The sequence below is a fragment of the Amphiprion ocellaris genome, chromosome 18, assembly GCF_022539595.1.
Source record: "Amphiprion ocellaris isolate individual 3 ecotype Okinawa chromosome 18, ASM2253959v1, whole genome shotgun sequence".
NCBI lineage: Eukaryota > Metazoa > Chordata > Actinopteri > Pomacentridae > Amphiprion > Amphiprion ocellaris.
This window is the reverse complement of record NC_072783.1, coordinates 32,221,307-32,241,515: the sequence shown is the minus strand read 5'-3', so window position 1 is coordinate 32,241,515 and position 20,209 is coordinate 32,221,307. Positions and strand designations below refer to the sequence as shown.

At 41.3% G+C, this 20,209-nt stretch overlaps 1 protein-coding gene and 1 long non-coding RNA gene across 8 annotated transcripts in view; one reads left to right on the top strand and one right to left on the bottom strand.

The window, feature by feature from the left end:
• The window catches only part of ptprea (protein tyrosine phosphatase receptor type Ea), a 72,734-nt gene that overhangs the window by 15,489 nt on the left and 37,036 nt on the right, over positions 1-20,209 (bottom strand). For all 5 annotated transcript variants that reach the window (XM_055004870.1, XM_035947945.2, XM_023269848.3 and 2 more), the window contains exons 2-3: positions 15,979-16,230; positions 38-115 (exon numbers count right to left, since the gene is read on the bottom strand). In XM_055004870.1, coding sequence (XP_054860845.1) covers positions 38-110 — 73 coding nt within the window. In that variant the 5' untranslated portion in view covers positions 111-115; positions 15,979-16,230. The remainder of the gene's footprint in view (positions 1-37; positions 116-15,978; positions 16,231-20,209) is intronic.
• The window catches only part of LOC118470261 (uncharacterized), an 84,537-nt gene that overhangs the window by 47,098 nt on the left and 17,230 nt on the right, over positions 1-20,209 (top strand). For all 3 annotated transcript variants that reach the window (XR_004847286.2, XR_008599598.1, XR_004847287.2), the window contains exon 2: positions 8,468-8,644. This is a non-coding gene — a long non-coding RNA (uncharacterized LOC118470261). The remainder of the gene's footprint in view (positions 1-8,467; positions 8,645-20,209) is intronic.

Below are 20,209 nucleotides of genomic sequence, written 5' to 3'. Positions count from 1 at the left end.
ATGTTGATGTGCACGTCGAGGTCGTTGTTGTACTCACCTTGTGTATGGGTGCCGTTGCCAGTGGAATTGGGTGTTGTTGTGGTTGCCACCAAAAACAGAAGTGGGACCATTGTGACTGCAGGAAAACAAAATGAAGACGGATATTAAATTTAGTGCCAGACATGTCTGCAAAGTTCAGGATTCAGGAGAACATGGCTGCCCAGATAATATCACCATTCACAGACCACAGAAGCCATTGACAGATCTGAGGCATATTTCTTTATTCGTGACCGTTGCTTTCAGGAATGTGCTCATCGGTGCAAAGTTCACGGAGACACAATGGAACAACACACTCATATCCTGGTCATTCATTAGCGCTGACATACAAGTACAACTGTACTGCTGAATACGTCCACATGGTGGTGCAATATTCCAATCTTTGGACCACAAGGCCTGGTTCAATGACATGCTTCCTCATCAAACCCATTGAGAAAAAAAATGCAAAGCTAACATCAACAAGGTCAGGGGAAAACACTTTTTAATTCCTATTTTTAGTTTATTTCAAATGAGTTGGCTTATATTTAGGGTTAAGGTTATAATTACACATAAAAACAATTAATGCAGCCATTCTAAGTCAATGTGACGCCTCAAACTACCCTAACAAAGCACATGCTCGTGTGTTTATTTGATTGAGGAAAGAAAATCTTGCAAATTACACTGATTAAGCTCACAGCAGCTGTTTGCCTTCAGCTGTTTCCATACCAATGCTATGCAAAAACACATATGATTTCCAGGATATTGCATGTGTAGGGTTTTAGAGTACTCACACAATGCATGCCAGCCAAAGTACTGCACATCATCTGACACTGATCTTCAACGGAGGGCTTAAGCCAGGCTAAACTGTATGCATTAGATCATGAGGAGCAAAATCCAGAGGCAAGGGGCTTAACACCTTCCCCCCTTCGCCTTGATAGCATCATCCCAACACAAACACTTGTTCACAAAGTCATACAGAGGCACATGCATCGCAGGCCAACACCCACATCCTCAAGAGCCTCGTCCAGACCTCCTCCACACAGCGACGTCCAGAGGTCTCGGCTGAGCGACTCTGATCATTCCCTCATTTTCTTCTGGCAGAGGAATGCAGAGGAGTTGAGGATAAAGGAGCGTTCTGATCGATCCTTGTGTTTGAGCATTCAGACTGGGATTCACATCACATTGATTTAAGCACCTCTTTTCTTTTTTAAAGCCACTGCTAAGATTTAAAAACCAATAAGCCTTGAGATGTTTGCAGCTATAAAGGCTTCTTTTTTTTTTAAACCCTCTCTCACCAAAGCACTCCAAAAGTTGGATTTTTCAGCAAAGTGCACCGAAACAGAGCTGCTATCACACCATAAATGAAGCGGAGCAGAGTGTGCTTTCCCTCCCCAGGGCTGCAGGTGTGTGTGTGTGTGTGTGTGTGCGTGCGTGCGTGCGTGCGTGCGTGCGTGCGTGCGTGCGTGCGTGCGTGTGTGTTGCAGCTGCAGTGAATAGAAAGCCTGGGCCAAGTGCATAGTCAATGAAGACACTGTGTTGAAGAATCCACGCTGTGCTGCAGTGTCCTGTAATGTGTCCAGGCAGGACACCGGAGGAATGTGGAGGCAGCAGAGCAGAGACACTGACTGCAGCAGCGGAGAGAGGGAGCAGAAGGTCCGGGTCAATAATATTTCCCGGAGCGATTAATAAACCCTGACATGTCAAGCCCCTGCTCTGTGGAGAAGACAGATGAGAGAATTCTAATGAGAGTAGAGCAAAGAGGAGGAGCGCTTCTCCCCCCCTCTCGTCTCCTCCAGCTTTATCCCCCTCCTCTTTAAGGCATTCTCTGCAAATGTCACTAGCCTGGATGAGGGGGAGGTTATTGAGCTGAGTTTGTACAGTGTGTGAATCCTTTGGGTAGGACTCCGGGTATTTTTTTGTGATGTGGAAATACATTTGTTGGCGCCATGTGGGACTTTCCACTACACAAGCTGTGCTGAATTTTATGTTTCCTGTTTTGTTTGCGTATACGATGGCTCAACAGGGACACCCGGCACAGTGCTTCCAGCTTGCCCTAAGGCTCTGTCTCGCTGTTAAGTATGGCTGCTTCTTGTGAGCGTCTCCCTTCTTCTTTCGTCTCCTGTCATGTTTTAGCCTCCATCCCCCTGAGCGGCTCTGCTACTCCTGTGGGACGACAGGCTGTTCAACTCCTGCTTCCCAGCTTGTCCCGTCTTGTCACTGCAGCGGCCTCCTGCCTGACCTCGTCAGCCTCTCTGAGGAGATTCCCAACTTCCTTTCCTCTGTTTTTCTGCGGAACTGTCCCTCACATAACTATAAATATCCCCGTGTCCTATTACTCTGTGTATCTAATCTCTTTGTCTTTATTTTTCTACACTCTCAGCATTAAACCAGCAAAGACCACAAGTCTCAAATTAAACTGCTGCTATTAGTCATCGTTTAGCTCAGGTCACACTCTGGTCAAACAGTTATCATCACATTGTGTGCGCTCTCATCTGTGTATTGTCCTTTCTCCATTTAGCACTCAGCGACCAGTCACCAACCATTAGTGACGATGAAAATAGGTCGTGTGAGATGTCAGCCTGGGGGAAGTTCAAAGACGTCCTTATTTTTCGATAAGAGAGATTTACAAGTAGCTTCGAGCTCGCTGTCGTGGTCAGCTAGACGGATAGTTTTTTCTGTGGGATATATGACCCAAGTTACCCAGACAGTTAGTTAAATGTTATCCTGGACTGCAACAGGAACTACAGTCACACAGAATGAATGTGATGAATGTTAAGAATGAGATTAATCACCTAAACCACAGCAAAATTAGTCACACGCTTTATATACACTACATTTGTGTATAATGGGATATTTTCCAGGTCTGTTTGAGTAAAAGTCACATGCTGATGTGTACATTGAATGAGATGTTGGTCAGCTGGGTTGGGCCACATGTTAGAGTTTTTAGTCCATTATCAAAGTGTGTCACCAATTTAAGATTATTTTGGTTTTAAACCAGGTGACACCAGCAAGATGACGGAGATCACATGAAGGACATCTCTACTTGCAGTCTCTAATTGAATGAACAGATGGAGATAACATATGCTATTAAAGGATCAGGGTTTGCAAACACATATTTAGTTTTTGGTCCAGTTCTCTAATATGAAGTGTGAACTGATGTTTTGTTGTTTCACTAAGTGTCTGCACACAAACCACTAAAGACAACTTGTTGTTTTGTCACTTTCCTGATTTGTGAAAGATGGAAATCAGTGTAACAACAATGTGCACATTATGGCTGAACTTCACTGACCAGTTCCTACTGGGGCTACAACTGATGAGGATTTTCACTGTCAATTTTTTTCTCAAATAGTTGTTTGGTCAATAAAATATCATTAAATGACAAAAAAATTAAATAAATGTTTCTCACAGTCTAAGACATCAACCTCAGATCAGTTTTTTCCTCAACCTCAACAAAAAGAAGGGATTTTTTACTAAAAGATTCTATCTTTGGATGATACTGACTTGATATTGTTTGCTCAGGTTGATTTTGGTGCCGGTCAGATAGGAAATTTGTCCAGTGACCAATAGCTAGCTCCAAAAAGTCTTTCATAAATAGACAACAGTAGAGAGATGACAGAAAACGTGAGCAGGAAAATTGGGAATGAAAGTCAAAATCAGGGTGTTAAGCAAAAAAAATTTGTTCAAGTGTTTATGTAACAAGTAAAATTCAAATATGTTAGATTTTTTTTAAACACTAAAATATAAATATTAGAATCAGCCTTAAAAATCCAGTACCAGCCATGCCATAATTAAAATCTATTCTTTTGTATTAATAATTCTGTGCTAAAGGGTAAGCTAAAACTCAAACTTGTCAACATCACAATGTGTTATATTTTCACAAAATTCTATTATCTAAATAGGGGACAAGTGAAGAAAAGTGTAATAAAAACAACAGCAATAACAGAAACTAATTCACTGCCTCCAAGCTGCCTGAAATCAACTGCATGTTTTCTTTTTCTTCAGCATCTAAACCGTATATCTGCTCTGTAATCAACACGTTCAGTGTGCATGCCGACCTGAACGGTTGAAATGCATTTTTATCATTTCTGCTTTCATGATTTTGCCCTCTAAATTTGTACTTAGCCAATAAAAATGTCATTATTTTTCCATCGGCACTTTGTAGATGGAGAACTTATTTCAGTCAGCCAATCAAATCATTTTCTGTATTTGCATTGTTTTATCATACACGAGCAAAAGCCCGAGCCGAAGTCCACTAAACATGGCAACTGTTTGCAAGAATTGAACTACGTCTTGATGGACATTATGGAAAACAGTAATAGAACTCAAAGAAGGTGTTGTTTTGCTTTCGTTTGTCGTATCAGATTGTCCTAACACAGTAAATCTGACTGTAGCCACGGCACCAAAGCCTGTTGATTCTGTCATACTCTACACACCAACACCTCAGCCGCTGTTATTTGTTCACAGAGACCTCCAGCACCTGGTATGCACAGCGTGAGTCACTGCTCTCTGTCTCCACTGATTACAACCTGCCCCCTCCGAATACCTGCACAACTCACAGCACGCAAACACAAAAATGCCGACACACACACATATCAGCATGTCACATTACACAGAAAGGCAACAGAGAATACGAGCAGGCCTCTGCAAGGCTCGTCTTTGCTTCTTTATTCTCACTCCAAACATGAAAATAAGCCAATGTGGGAATTCTGACTCATAGTGAATCTAGTCCCAAATAAAAAGCCTGATAAATGTTTCTCCCTGACAGCGTTTTGTTTTGGAGGATGAGCTTTTCCTCTCTGTGGTGTTGTGTTTTTTTCTTGTGGTGTGCATCCCTGCTCTGTCATTCTTTCAGTCTGGGTTTAAAAAAATAAAAAACACAGGAGTGACATAATGATACCCTCGCAGCTCTCCACCATTGTCTCACTAATGAGCCCTAGGAGCCTAACATCAGAAAGGACAAGCTTGTTACAATTAGAAGATAAGACAGAGAAATTGTCTGTCTTTGCCTCTGACAGGAAACATGGTGTTCCCTGCACTGTCAGTTCCACTGAGTGAAGTTTCTCTGGGCACAGAGTCTCTCTGTCCCTTCAAATACATCAGCTGGGGAATTTGGAAAATGGGTAGTGGGTGCAGGGGCGATGTGACAGGGCGAGCAGGCAGGAGGTACATTGTGTCCTCAGAGCGAAAAAAAGATGTCAGACTGTTTACCCTTTGGGCCACGAGGATTTTACAACCGAAACCTGCAAGATGGCTTGTTAGAGGGTAAACAACCAGTAACCTCAGGTCTTCTGTGCAATTTCTCACTACAGTGTTTACAGCTTTGTGTTTGTGTCCCAAACTGATCCACTTAATGTGTGGCAGGTTATGTTTCCAATGTATACTCAAGTGCCGATCATTCTATTTGCTGTTTGCTCTTTTAACTAAAAAGGAATGAGTCAACATTTTGGGAGAAAATCAAAACCAGTCTCCTATCTGTCAGTTAGCTTCATCCAGTAGACAGTAGAGCTGCAGCGATTAATCAGTCAGTTCCTCTGTTTCTTACATCTATCACATTATTTTCTCACTTTAAAGCAACCACTTCATGCTTCTCATTTGCATACACTTTCAAGTTTCAGTTCGTTAGTGCTTCAAATGATCAGAAGTCAAACTGCCTCAGATGCTGGTGTGATTGTGGTATTGTCTGGGTTTTTGTAACTGATTTTCCTCTCAATAGCAGAGGTCTGGGGGTGTGGGTGGAAAAGGCTGTGCGAGCTGTCTGTATTTGCAGCGTTTGTTATATAATCTTGAGTTTGAATGTGTTTTGTGTTTATGTTTTTTAGGATCCCCTTGAAAATCAGATGCATGAAACACATCTCGAGGGGCTAGCCTTTCAATAGATTCAATTCAATTGAGTAGTTGTCAACTATTTTGACTATCTGAATAATTATGTGCAGGACTTTGTGTGTATAGTAAAAAAGAAAGATAAAAAATTAGCCCACAGTGAGTAAAACACAAACAAACAAATTGATAATTTTAACTCTAATCTTTTTCAGCCACTTGTTCTTTGTGGTTTTGCTACAAAGATCTGTGACCAAAACAGAGAAGCCTTATTTATCCAGTAAAAGCTGTAAGAGCTGATCACATGATATCACGTCATGCTGTGGTTGGTGATGTGGATGTGTAAAGATGTAGCTGTGATTTTTGGTCACCACTGCACAAAGGTCTCAGATGGGTAAATAAAGGGTGACGCTGTGGATTTTCTTGGACTGTTTGTTGTATACAGTATGTGCTTTCTCACGATGGCTCTGTCCATCCATAAATTACCAAAATCAGAAAAAACTTGAATCAAGTTGCAGTATGAGAAATGTAGAGTTGAAAGTTTTTATTGAATAAAAGTCAGGATAACTCGGCCTCTACTGCAATGATTTTGGCCATTGTTTTTAAAATTCCTCTCCTCTGAGTCCTCCAGCTTTATTGAAATGTAACAGAACAGCTAGAGCTGTTTTCTAATTTCAGTGTTTCAGTATCTAACTTCTCTAACACAATAAGCACATGGTAAAGATTTTAATCATTTGGCTTTGACCACATACCAAGTTCAACACGTTCACACTTTGAGTAGGTCGGCTTCGTACCACGTCTCTGTGTCTCTGTGCTCTCAGCCTTTGGGGAGCTGCAGTGTGCAAACCTGGGCTGGGTTAGCTATTTAAAGGACAGTGCGCTACATTCACAGTCTTGACTGAGAAAATTGTGCTGTGGTGTCCATCTGTTCACACAGATGTGCAACCGCTTCTCATGCAATGTAACCTAGTTGGACAAGGTGTCCAGTGTTGCTCTTTCTAAACTTATCCACCCATTCCTGCTGACTCTGTTTTTAGCATAACATCCATCATCTAAACTCCGAATGCACACAATGTGCTAAATGCAAATATTTTTCAAATCAAACTGCCAGAACCAGTTTTCTCCACTGGTGGCACACTGTTCATTACATCTGACTTAATGTCATTCTGAGATTTTAAGAAATTACACGTACATTTGCTTAAATGTTTTTCACAGAGTGTTCCCATGGTAACCTGGCCAGCAGCGCTGCCACCATCGTGGTACCTGTGGGATGTTGAACATGTCTGTTTTATTTCAAAAAAGAAAAGAAAAGCCAACCTACAGACGTACTTCTGTAAACCCAAGAACCTGATGTCAATCCAACCTTTTGTTGTAGTTAACAGCTCCAGAAGAACACTGACATTTGGTAAAAAGTGGTGCAGGGAGAGGTCTAAGTATGAAACATACCCAGACACAGAAAATGAGTGGTTAGAAAAACACTATTTAGTGCTTTGTGGTATTTAGTTAATTTTCCATGTTAATGTCACTTGTTTTAACAATATAGAAGTTTATAGAATACTAACATTATAATTTCTAGGATCACATTTGAGTTGTGTGTTAAAGTGCAAGTACATAAGTATAGGATTCATTTAAATTAGGTAAAATTGCTGTTTAGTAAGCAATGTGGAAGTCAGGAAAATAGTTATTTTGATTTGGGCAACGGCATTACAAAATGACTTGAAATGCCATTGTAATGCATATATAGACACATTTAGCAATAATCTAGTTTATTCTTCATTTTCCTGCACATTAATTCAATGCAGTGACCCACCTGCACACTGCTTTCTTAGACTGTAATGTACAGAGCTTTATAAGTCATTCATCAACATTACACTACCTCTTGGACTTTCAAGTAACGATGCTAAATTACATTAAAAACAGATGGATAACTAGCCATATAAATGCCCTTGGAACAAGGCCTAGAGTAAAAACCTCTACTAAACTGAAGGTCTGCATTGCAAACTAGGAACAAGTCAAGCTAAAAATAATTAGTTTTGCAGAAACAAGTAGTTTAAGAAAAGGCAACATGTAAAATGGTAGTTGTAAAGTTAAGCATGGTGTGGATTAACATGGTGCAGGAGCTGGAGGTGTCAGAAAGCATTACATTGAATCGCTTTGGAGTGTGCATCCAGCTAGAGTTAGTTACTGACGGTCAGGAAACATCCAAAAATCACAGTTAACCCTCAGTAACTTTCTACTACTACCCATAATATGGATGTGATACGTGGGCTTGTAGATTTTAGGACAGGCACCTTTAACTGAGCTGGGCAGACTAATAAATATAACACAATGCATAAAATATTAGTTACTTTTTCAGCAAGCAAGTTGTAAAAAGTAACTGACTACATTTTTCAAGTAACTTGACTGCCCAGAAACACAAACTGCTACAAACTGTTCCGCCTAGGATATGTGTCATTAAAACTGAACTGCTGTGCCAGTCTGTCAGATCCAGGTTAGATTATTCAACGTGACTATTATCTCAAGTACTTCTCACACCATCTACAGCAGTGTTTTACCTCTGCAGCACTGCTTTCTCGCCTGTGTGGGTTCCTCCCCTCCTACCATTGTCATTAATCAATTCCTGCCTCCTTCCCAGGGCGCCCAGACGCTGTGGCAGTGGTAATGACCTTGGGGACCTGCTGGCTCCACTCTGCAGTGTCAGCCCTCCACCTCTATGGGAACGAATGGAAGGTGTCCCACGAAGATCTAAGCCCAATGTATGAGAAAATGCACGTGCTTGTGTGCTTCATGCTGCTGTTTCGTATAAATGAAGGTGAGAAACTTACTTTACTGAACAAACTAACAAAGCCCTGTTAGCTAATGCCAAGGAGAAAAAAAAGAGCTGTGGTTGGTTGCCAGGTTCAGGCCGCAGCATCCTGTTGAGTGAGATATGGTGGCTACTGCCTTTGACCCTGAAAGCACTCTCATTAGAGCAGTCCTCACTGAAAACAAGAGCTTTTATCTGCTGCATATTAGTTAAAAATAACGCTGTGCGAGATGAGGAGCGATTACTGATAATCCTCTTAAAAACATTCCAGCCATAACATTTGAGAGCAGCTCTCATTTAGCATAAAACTTAATGTCTTCAGCGTTTATAGCATTTAGAAGCTACTGTCACACTCTGGTGAGGCACGGAAAACCAAGAGCATAATTGGTAGTAAACATTTACTCCGGTTTGATGTCTGCACTCGCAAAACACCACATCTGAGCTTACATTCAGTCGGCTTTTTGGAGTCTCATTTAGTCTCTGTGTTCATGCACACACACACACACACACACACACACACATCCGGGCAATATTTCTCCAAAAAGACAGTAGCTCTTTTAATCATTTCTGATCCACAGATTTACACGATTTCACAAACACACGACATGCGTAAGTTTCTGCACTAAATCTGCTGATAATTGGCATGCAAAGTGACACTGCCTGCCATGAAATACTCACACAAGGAGCCACACACACAAATGCACAAGAGCTACAGCAAGGATCCATGGGAAACACATGTGCAAGTGCCTGTTTGAGGACCACCGTGCCAGAAGGCATTTCGCTAGTGGTCCATCATCCACAACACATGTGTGAGTGGGTGGGTTCAATCTCCCTGTGAGGGTCTCATCATGTCCTCCCAGCCCCTTACACCTCCCAACCTGACAGCATCGAACATCTTGGCATCCATCTTTCTCCCGCCCTGGCACCTCTGGGATTTACCTCCTCCCCTCTTTCAATTATTCGGAGGCAGAGCTATTATGGCCTGGAATCAGAGCCGTCAATAGCCGGCGTAATGCTCGGCAGCTGGGCTGAAAATGACGGAACCTGCATTCCGACACTTCTCATTATCACTCGGCACTCTGTGATTACCACCACTACGCTATGACCAGGTATTAGTGTAAAGACATGCTGAGGGAAAGAGAGAGGGACAGACAGATAAAAGAAGAGGAGGGGATTGCCTATAGATCTGGCAGCATAAGAGCGTTGCTACACAGAGGAGCATGTAGAGCCATTAACCCTCCGAACCCTAAAAACCTCCTGATGGGCTTGAAAGGCTTTCAAAAAGATCTGTTTAAAAGAAATCTCTAAAATTACACCATTTCTCAGAGCCAGAAACTATGAAAACAGAAAAACTTTCAGATTTTTAACTTTAAGACCGCCCTTAGACTGCTCATATGTGACATGAGGTTCCAACAGAAAACTTAACCAATTGTGATATTGTTTCAAAATATCTAATTCTACATGTCTTATCTAAAAAATTCTAAAAATAGACAATTTGCCCAAACCAGATTCTGTAAAAAAACAAAAGAATCTGACCTCCTCCATGCAACTAGGAAGCCTTTAGTGACTAAGCTATGACCAGACAAAAATTCATTGACTTTTCGGCTGAACTGCAGGCTGTGTAACACAAGCAAATGGAGACAAGTATAGACACAATTTTAAAACTGAAGTAGTAAAATGTCTACATTGTGTACTGGTAACACCTGTGGGCACCTGGAAAACTGTTGTACATGTTGACCCCACTCAGCAGTGACTAACAGTCACGTGACAAACAAAAAAAGCACTCAGAGAGAGCAGCACTCCGTCAAGGCTGCTCAGTCGTTGTATAATTTCCGACTGATAAGTCCCGATAAGACCACAGAAATGGATTTGTTGTAGGATCGCAATCACTTGTTGTCATGGTTACAGTGACGCTGTGCCGCTATCTCACAATGATACAGAAATCTTTAACAAATCCATGGATCCAGACTATAAGCTGCATCACTACCATAATCTAATGAGGTGGTCCTTGTGTCACTTCTGACCTTCCCTGAAAATTTCATCAGAATCCGTTTTCCCGTTTTTGCGTAATGTTGCACACAGACAGACAGATTTACAGATTAACAGACAAACGTACACCGATCGTCACATAACTCCCCCGCAGTCCTGGACGGAGTAACTATAAGGTACTTTTCGGCTGAACTGCAGGCTGTGTTTACACAGAGCAGATAGTGGAGAAGTGTAGAAACTAATTAAAAATGTAAGAAGTAAATGTAAATATCATTATGTCCTGGTAAGACCCGAGGGCACTTTTTCATTTTATATACAATAATTAAGGAAACTGAACTTTCGTGTTTTTTGTTTTCATTTTTTATGATTTATGGCATTATAACTGTTCAATACATGGCTGTGCTGTTTTGATAGAGTTCCAGGATTTTATACCACAGTAAAAAAAAAAAAAAAAAAGATCCTAAAGCATGTGATAGGAGGAGCAAAAATCACTCCGAAATCTCTTAGGGTTCAGTGGTAAACTAATAAGCTAGAGATTATTGTACATGCGCAACCATTGTAGGGTTATTTTTGAAGGCTGAAGTATACGTTGAACCTGAATTATTTAAATGTGTCTAGGATAGAGACAGAGGCAATTAGCTTAGCTTAGCAGAGGGAAAACAGCTCCAAACCTCTAGAATTTACATCTACATCTTGTTCATTTACAAAAACTGAAATGTGAAAACAACAAGTAGTGGTTTTACAGGATGACACATACTGGAACTGTTTGTCGGCACACACCATCTGCCTTTGGCTACACTATCCAGACAACAATATGACTCCTCGGAGAAGCCGATTCTTTATTTGTTGAGCCATTGTTGTCACGCACCCCTTTATCTGGACTCTTTGCAACACTGCCATTCAATGGATGTGGCTTTAATTAGACTGTGGTTACTTTTTAGTTCTTCTGATGCATTTACTAGCAGGAATCAATGTTGAAATGCAGTGTTCTCCATTCAGAACCCACATCCAATCTGATTATAAGCCTCAGCAATTGCCTACATTCAGCTAACATACGAGAACAACTCTGAAACAATAAACAAAATGATGACTACTGGTCACATTTTGGGCACATCACCGCTTTAACTGACCATAAATTTGTTTTGAGATCCTGTTCATGAATTTTATGGCCAATAAAAGAGTTTAAACAGATGAAAATGCCCTTCTATGCAGAATCATAACAGCTGACTCAGATGCCACCTGGGAGTCTGATTTTAGCGAGCAATTCAACCAACCAGACTACCTCCCCAGAGAATGCATGGCTCATCTTTATATCATGGTATGCAGCATAGAAATAACAGGCAATTGAGAAAATCCTGTGGGACAAACAAAACCCACTTCACTCTAATGAATTCAAATAAATTGCAGTGTCAGTGCCTGTAATGACGACAATCCACAAAGCTTTTCTACTGGCGTGAGATTTATTTTACATCAGCACCCACACAAGGACCCGGCTCTCTGAGAAAAACACCCTCCAGAGAAGGGAAGAGAACGGGGAGGGTCTTGGATAGAACCCCCATTTTTCAGACAGAGTCAGATAACCACACTTTTTCGGGATCTGCACAGGGCAGACAAGATCTATCTCCCCAAAAATATCCTTTCATTGCCAGAGAGAGGGATGGGGAGGAGGGCAGCGGTGGAGAAACAAGTGATAAGCACCGCTGCGGAAGAACAAAAAGCCACTTGATTCTGAGGGAGAAAAAGAGAGGAGGAGGAGAGGAAGAGATGAGGGACCAGAGGGGATAAGTGAATGGCTCATGCTGCGAGGATGAGGAGCTGCCTCTGCTGCTCTGCAGAGATTGGGCAGACATGTCTGCTCCGTGCAGACGCACACTATAAAACCCTCCTCTTTAAAAATGAGATATGATGACAGTGTCTTCTGGTTCGTGACACATCCCCAGACTGTCTGCACGGGAAGCTAGACTTTACTGCTGCACAGTCCCAGTTGCCATAGCAAAACCTCCCCGTCACCGGAGCCGCTATTCATCTTCAAGAATAACAGCCCCTTTATGTTGCCTTATCACACACCTGGCGACAACGACTCTGACAAACAGAAAAACAACAACAGCGAGTCTTTTTCACGGCACGGTCCGGATTCGCAGAGGAGGTGCAGTGTTTGCCGATTCCTTTCGTTGTAGGAGAAACTGGAAGTAGAAGCACAGTAATTATGTTACCCAAACCTCAACCTAGCACATTTTTCACAATCCTCTTTTTGCAGGATCAGGGCCCCTGCAGAGCACATTATGAGCAGCACTTTGTTGATTGAGATTGTGTAACCCTGTTGTTTGGTCTCTGCCTGAATTCTATAGGAATATGAGTCATTCAGTGGGGCCTTGGGCACCATAGTGAGCCTCATTGTCCTCCCGCCTAAGCAGGCTTGTTACACGAATGAGGAAAGACACACACACAAAGACCATATGGAGAGCAAATGACTAGCCTAAGTCGAAAGCCTCTTGGAGAGCTCGCTTCCCTCTTGGAAATAGGAAATGCAACATCCAGTGCTCACACGCTGCTGCTGTTAAAAGCTCTGTTAGACATGCTGGTATGCTGGGGAGGACTTGTCCTGCTACTAATAGCTCTTGACAGAGGCATGGAGGCATGACAAGCTATCAGCAATCACGAAAATACCAGTCTAGGGAAGGAGGAAGAGGTGATGACATGTTGGGCATCAGTAAATCTCAGCAACAGACAAATATGTTTGACCTGCAGGCCTCAGAGGCAACAGAAAGGTCAATGTGTCAGCTCTGGCAATGAAAAATTGCAAAGCCAAATCAAAATAATTGACTGGCTTCACAGATTAAGTTTGCTGAAAGAAGTTTTGGTCTTGCTTGAGAGTCATTTTCACAACTTACAGAGTCTGTCTTTTGTGAGCTAAACCCTCCGGACACCAGTGCAGATTAAAATACGAGCCCATGTGCACAAGTCCACCTTTTGACCCAGCTCTGTTTCTTGTTGAATAGAAATCTGAAGGTTGAAGAGCTGCAGGGGACTGCAGCACAAACATAAAGTACAAAAAACAGCTTGAGAGGACAAAACAACCTTCTAACATGAAAAGAAATGTCCTTGTGATCATGAAATCATTCTAAAAGTTAATTTAAAAATATCTTCCATCTCCCTCGCTCAACTGAACTCGATGAAAGTTTCTGATTCTCCACAGCTGACATTTGCGATGCACGATCTGGGTCACGCTCCTAATAAAAGCAACTGTATCTGCACAGTTTCTAGTGTGTAGGACTTCATGTGTGCACGTCTGGGCTTGTGTGTGTGTGTGTGTGTGTGTGTGTGTGTTTCTGCAGTGTAAGCACATGCTGTCCTCCATCTGCTGTTTGATAGAGACTGCTTCCTTTCCTGTGCAGCCAGCCAACCAGCCAGCCTTCCTGTACTGCTCAGCTTCCAGAGGGGAAATGGGAGCAAGACAGGCACACACTCCTGACAAACACCCTGGATAAGATACGAACACATACAGATGCAGCTGGGCAGATGATGACTTAACCACACATTTTAACACAAACACACACACACACACACACACCATCAGATAGTCTCCTCTCCTCTCTCTTTCCTTCTGTCTTAGAGTTCGGGTCTTGTCTTCTCCCATTCTTCCAACTACTATATGTTCAGTTTGGTCTTGTCTTATCAAGACACACCTCCATGTGTCATTAATTTTCTGAACCAGAAGCAGTTTCTGGGTGTTTCTTTGATCAGTTTTACTCACTGTAGGCTCATTTTGGACTGCAATATAAAGTTCAGCACCTCTACAGAAACAAGACAACGGTTGCTAGAAGCAGCAAGAGCTTACAAATGTTTTCTGTGCAATGTAACAAACTTAGAATTCCATAGACAATAAAAAACAAAAACTAAAAGTTGAATTTCTTTAATTACTTTTTTAAACAAAAATTGCAACCAACGTGTATAACATTTTTTCATTGGTGTTACCACTACTGGAAAAAAGAAAAGGTGGCTCTGCATACGAAACATATTTTACTACTTACATTTTAATTGGCTTCCATAATTTTCTCCAATCTGTTCTGCGTGAACACAAAATCCCTGAATTTATATCACATGATCATTGGTAGCAGCTGTGTCACTAATGGATTGACGATTTTGCAGAAAAGGGTAAAAATTTTTTGTTTTTAGTAGAATTCAGTATGAGCAGATGGTTTATTTTTGGCATTTTTTAATGAAACACAAGGTCTAAAGTGATTTTTTTAAATGAAATTTCACGTTTTTAAGCTTCAATTTGGTTCCGTTTTACAACATCACAGATGAGTACGTCAAGGATTGTTGGAAAGCCTGCAAAACCTCCTGTTTTTAGTTTCTGGCTCTGATAAATGATGCAGTCCTGGCAAGTTTATTTTAAAGATAACATGCCTTTCTTTCAAAGCCGCCAGTGGGTTTCAGGGTTCAAAGGGTCAAACAGCTTGGTAGGGACGAAAATATTTGAACTGCACAACAATGAGGGGGATTGTTAAATACAGGAAAGCATGGATGTTCAGGGTTTTTTTGCAGGCACTAAGTCTTACAACATGATATAAATCCATAGAAATTCCTACTAGTCTCTGAGCATGTGTTGTAAATACCTGGGAAATGAATCTATAGATATGCACATAAATCAAGTGTGCAATATTACAATTTGAAAGAGGCAGAGCATCCATCTACAGACCCAGTGACCTCAGCTGATCACTCATAGTTTATGCCTGGATGCACCTACATCTGTCTGCTTTAGTCCTCTAATCATGCCTAAACTGTGATACCTGTGATTCTGCAGTTTTAATAAGGCTGGCAATTTAACTGTCACAACAAGCTTCTGAGAGCAAAAATCTGGGATTGACAATGCTTGCCTTTCTAAAGGGTAACACAATCAAATTTAACCAGCACAACATCTTAATTGGGCTCCAAATAATAGCACAGTTGATTTGTTTCACAGACCTCTAGTCGCGTCTGTGCACTATAAATACAAACCACACCATTTTATACTCCACCGCTCATGCCATTTTCACGGTGTTTTCACCACTGTGCACTACACTGTGCAGGCCTCAGTTCTCACTGCTGTTTTTACACCGCTGTCCCACTTCCTGTTTCATGGTACCAGCTGACACAGACAACGAGCCACGAATATCTAGATTGAGGAAGTCACAGAAAGACCAACAATGTGCCACAAACTCTGTATAAAAAGTCTCAGTATACAAAAAAACTGAACATCCCCAAGGCAGCCAATACATAAAATATCCCCAAAGACTAATCTCAAGTGTAAACACAGCAGAAAGCAAAAATCAGTAGCTGCTATAGAGTAGAAATGCAGGCAGCGTTACCTGGATGAATGTTGATTCAATGTATGCTGATTCTGAGATCCATAATAGCAGGTCACATGGTTCTGGCCGAGTCCACTGGTCACATTGTTGTCACTGTCTTCAGTAAAAAGTTGGACAGAAGCTGGAGGTGAGGAGGGGGTGAGGTTTGCTCTCACAGTCCAGTGAGGAGACACAATCCCTGGATCCTGCTGTTCACTTCCAGCAGTCTATCAAGCAGCAGCCAGCCTGGAAGCCTTAAAGGATGCTCACCACCTTTAGATGAACAGAGGACAGAGAGCAGGTTTCAATTAAACAATTACAAAAACAGCACAGGCAGCTGGACGAGGAGGAGAAGTGGAAGGATAGCCGAAGGTGTGATGCAGTTCCTGTCTTGAGCAGAAGCGGTGTGTAGCAAGCAGAAGAGTGGACAGCTTCCCCAAAGGAGGAGACTGTGAAGTAATAAAGAGACCCTGGAGCATTATGAAACAGCACATACACCCTCTACCAGTTACCCTTTATGCATAATGATGCTGGAAATTCAGGAGGATGTACGAACATTTTTCTCATCAGCAAAGGGATGGTGAAGGTGGCGCAAAGTCAAGAGAAGGTGCCCAGGGGTGGCTCAACGAGTTCATTTTTTGGAGGAGAATGCAATTTGCAGAATGCCCATAATGCAAATTAGTCCTCCAAATCTGGCAAACGCCCACTCACAGTTGGAACACTTGGTTTCCAGGCTAACCTCATTTACTAAAAAAAAAAATTAGGTTCCCCTTATTTCTAAATCTGCCAGATTTAGAGCAGAGTTTTACATAAAGCCTCTTCATATCTCTTTGCCAATATATTTATTTTAATCCGTGAAAGTGATTTTTTTTTTTTGTATTACTATTTTGGTCCATTTGCGTGCGAAAACACTGGTACACATTGTGCATAAGCTGTTGTAGAGATTGCAGTTTGGTGCCATCCAATATCCCTCCCTCACCCATGGGAGACCAAAAAAGGAGGGTATGGGGGAGGAGGAAGAGGGAGGGGGTGTGGAAACGGGGACAAGGAGCACAATTTATCTACCTGGAAACGCTGAGCAGCCAAAGAACCCGGGAGCAGTGTTTTGTTGCACAGAAAACCTCACAAGTACAGTTCTGAGAATTCTGGGTTAAAGCTTTAAAGGTCTGATTTACTTCTTGTTTCTAAAAGTGTGAAAAAAACTCACTTGATCAGGAGTTCCCTTTTTTTCCCACTCCTGCAACTTTGCCTTTTTTTTTCTTTTTTTGGAGATACGAGGTTTTCGCTTGACAGTTGATGGGGAGCATGCCAAGCGGTTGCTATGGCGACTCCTCAGTGTAGCTGAGCCTAGGAAGGTGTGTGTGTGTGTGTGTGTGTGTGTGTGTGTGTGTTTGTGGCGGGGGGTGGGGGGGTGTCTCCTGTTTCTAGTTTTCTAGGCTGGAACGATAAACTAATGGACACGTCTCCTGCAGCCCTCCCCATCTCCTCCCCCTCCCCACTGGTACTCAATGAAAACACGCCGTCAGCATTTGCTCCCTGACATGCCGGTAAATGAGATGTCATGCTTGAGAATTTTGCATGATAGTCAAATAATGGCACAAGAGTTTCCAACTCAGACGGAGATGAGAGTGGAATGGAGACTAGATCAAATGAAAATCATACTGGTTATCCCACCTGGTATAGTTTTGGATTTTTACGTGTTCCTGGAAAGCACAGCGAGTATTTCAAATCACACACCATCCCAAAGCTCATAAATAAATAATACGAGGTCTGACAGTGTGGAGTCAGATCAAGCAAACTATTGAATAATAGAAGAACCTTCCTGTAATGCAATCAGATGCAGAGCATCACTCTTGGCAGCATCTGAGAAAAGACTGCGACACATGAAAGCTGCTGAAGGCAGAATACAATTTGTATGTGTAAAGTTTAATTATGTTCATTCTGAGTGGAACAAGCCAGAGTGGGTATAAAAACTTAATAATAAAATACTTAGCTGAAAATCTTACTGGACACTTAAGGTAAGAAAAGACAGCTGTGGGAGGCTATGTCCTGAAGGTGAACTGACTCGCTGTTATTTTAAAAAATACCTTCTTTCCTGCACTGCAATAAGACACCATGTTCATTTCAGAGGTTATTAGAGGTAAAGCAGCAGCACTGTCACCAATAGTATGTGTGTGGACATGGTAGCCCACAGTGACTGTCACCAGCTATCAGTCTATCACTTCCTCAGTCATACACCAATTACCACAGTGCATGCGATGAACACCACATAAATGTGGGTGTTACTCATACAAGATTCACATTACACATGGTTTGTACAATGACTGTATTTGACTTGGCATCTAAAATGTGTTCAGATCAGTTAAGAAAGAAAATACAGGTGCGATTTCTGATAAAAAAGGCTTTATAAGCTGAAATGAATGGCCTAAAAATCATTCGCTGTTGGCTCAAATGGGAAACGGTTTTCACAAGTAGCATTATTTGATCGACACAAAGTTTAAAAAGAGGCACACTGGTGAGCTTATTTTTGAAATTGTATGAAAATGTACATAGGCAGAAAAAAGTGAGACTAAAAGAAGAAAAAAATAAAGTCTAGAGCTGTAGTTTTCAAATTGATTTGTCAATTAATTGGTTGAACAATCACCAGGGTTACAAAAGAAGAAAAGCACTACATTAATAGCCTTCCAGATATAATCCACTATGTTTGCTGGTTGGAAGCACAGACTACCTGTGAGAAAAACAACTTTGCACTCGCCCAACCTAATGCAGACTGCTGGGTCTAACTTATTTAACATTTACTTGAAGTCGGCTCCACACTGAATTTTTTTTCTACAAAAATCCAAATATTGTCATGCTTTGTCAAATGTAAAAAAATAAAATCCAGAACTCGCAAAAGAAAGGGACAAAAATAGTAATCAAGTCACATGTGTAATTTAAAGAAGTCTGTATCATGTGGGTTAAACACTGGAAAACATGTCCAGGGACATTATAGAAAAGAGTCCTGAATCCTATCGGTTCTGATTGTTACGATTTCTCAGAGACTCAGGTGCAGGTAAGAGAAGGAGACGAGCAGATGCGAAAACGATGATTTATTTACTACAGGTTATTTTTACAAGAACTACAAATCGCCAAGCATACCTAAAAAGGAAATGGACAACAAGGGGAAGGAGGGGCCCTATTCAGAGCCTGCAGTGGCAGGCCTGACACTGATCAAACAAATCTCTCATTCAAAGCCCTTATGTTCAAAGTTAGGTAGACAGCTTTACTATACAGTCACAGCGGTCAGCAATGTTCCCTCTAATTTTTCATGAGTCTGAGCAAACACACAAAGTAGCATTTTGCTCACTGTGGGCTATAATGCTAGAATATTATAGAATTAGTAGCAATGTTCCCTCTAATTTTTCCTGAGTGTGAGCAAACACACAAACTCCCTGAGCGTCCCTTGGACCACTGTGAGCAACATCAGACGTGTGCACTGTGGTCACACCAGCATCACATCCATTCAAGTTACATGGTTCATTAAAAGAATCAAATTACAGCATTTACATTTCTGTTAAAACACTTTGTCAACAGGAGCCAGTTGAAGGCTGCAGTGATTTTAGTGACACTACAATGTATAAGAGTGAAGTTATTGAATATTTGTCTGTCTTTACTGTTGCAGCGGTTTTGCAAATTGCAGACGGACCCTGTTCACTCCATAGACACCAATGTTATTCCTGTAGCTTGAAAGACAGCTACTTTTGATAAAACTGGGCTTGTAGCACATTGTCTGCCTTGCAACAATGGGAAAGAGGCACCGTTTATGTTTTGACAACCTCTATCTAATGAGTTATTGATGCTGGAAGTCCCAATCTGTGAATATCTTTCCAACTTTACTGAACTTGGGGCCACTACCACCTAAGGAGTGATATATTTAATTTTGAAAAAAGCATTTAGCCATACTTAAAGCTTTAAATGCTTTATTAACAGGGAACTAACATTTTTGTATTGTTTTATGATCACAGGTTCTGTCTGAAAAGAGGTGGCATCATTTTAAACAGTGAAATCAAACTAACAAAATGTAATGACCAACCAGTGAGCAATACTGGATTCTGCAAAAACATAAACATTTTTTTAATCTAAATCTTAACACAGTTAATGTATTAACTTATTTATGTGTGTATGCATGTATTTATTGATTTATTTAGTACTGTTAAAATATCACAGTTCTGAGTGAATTTTTCTTAAGATAGGCAAAGGCCATTTATTGATT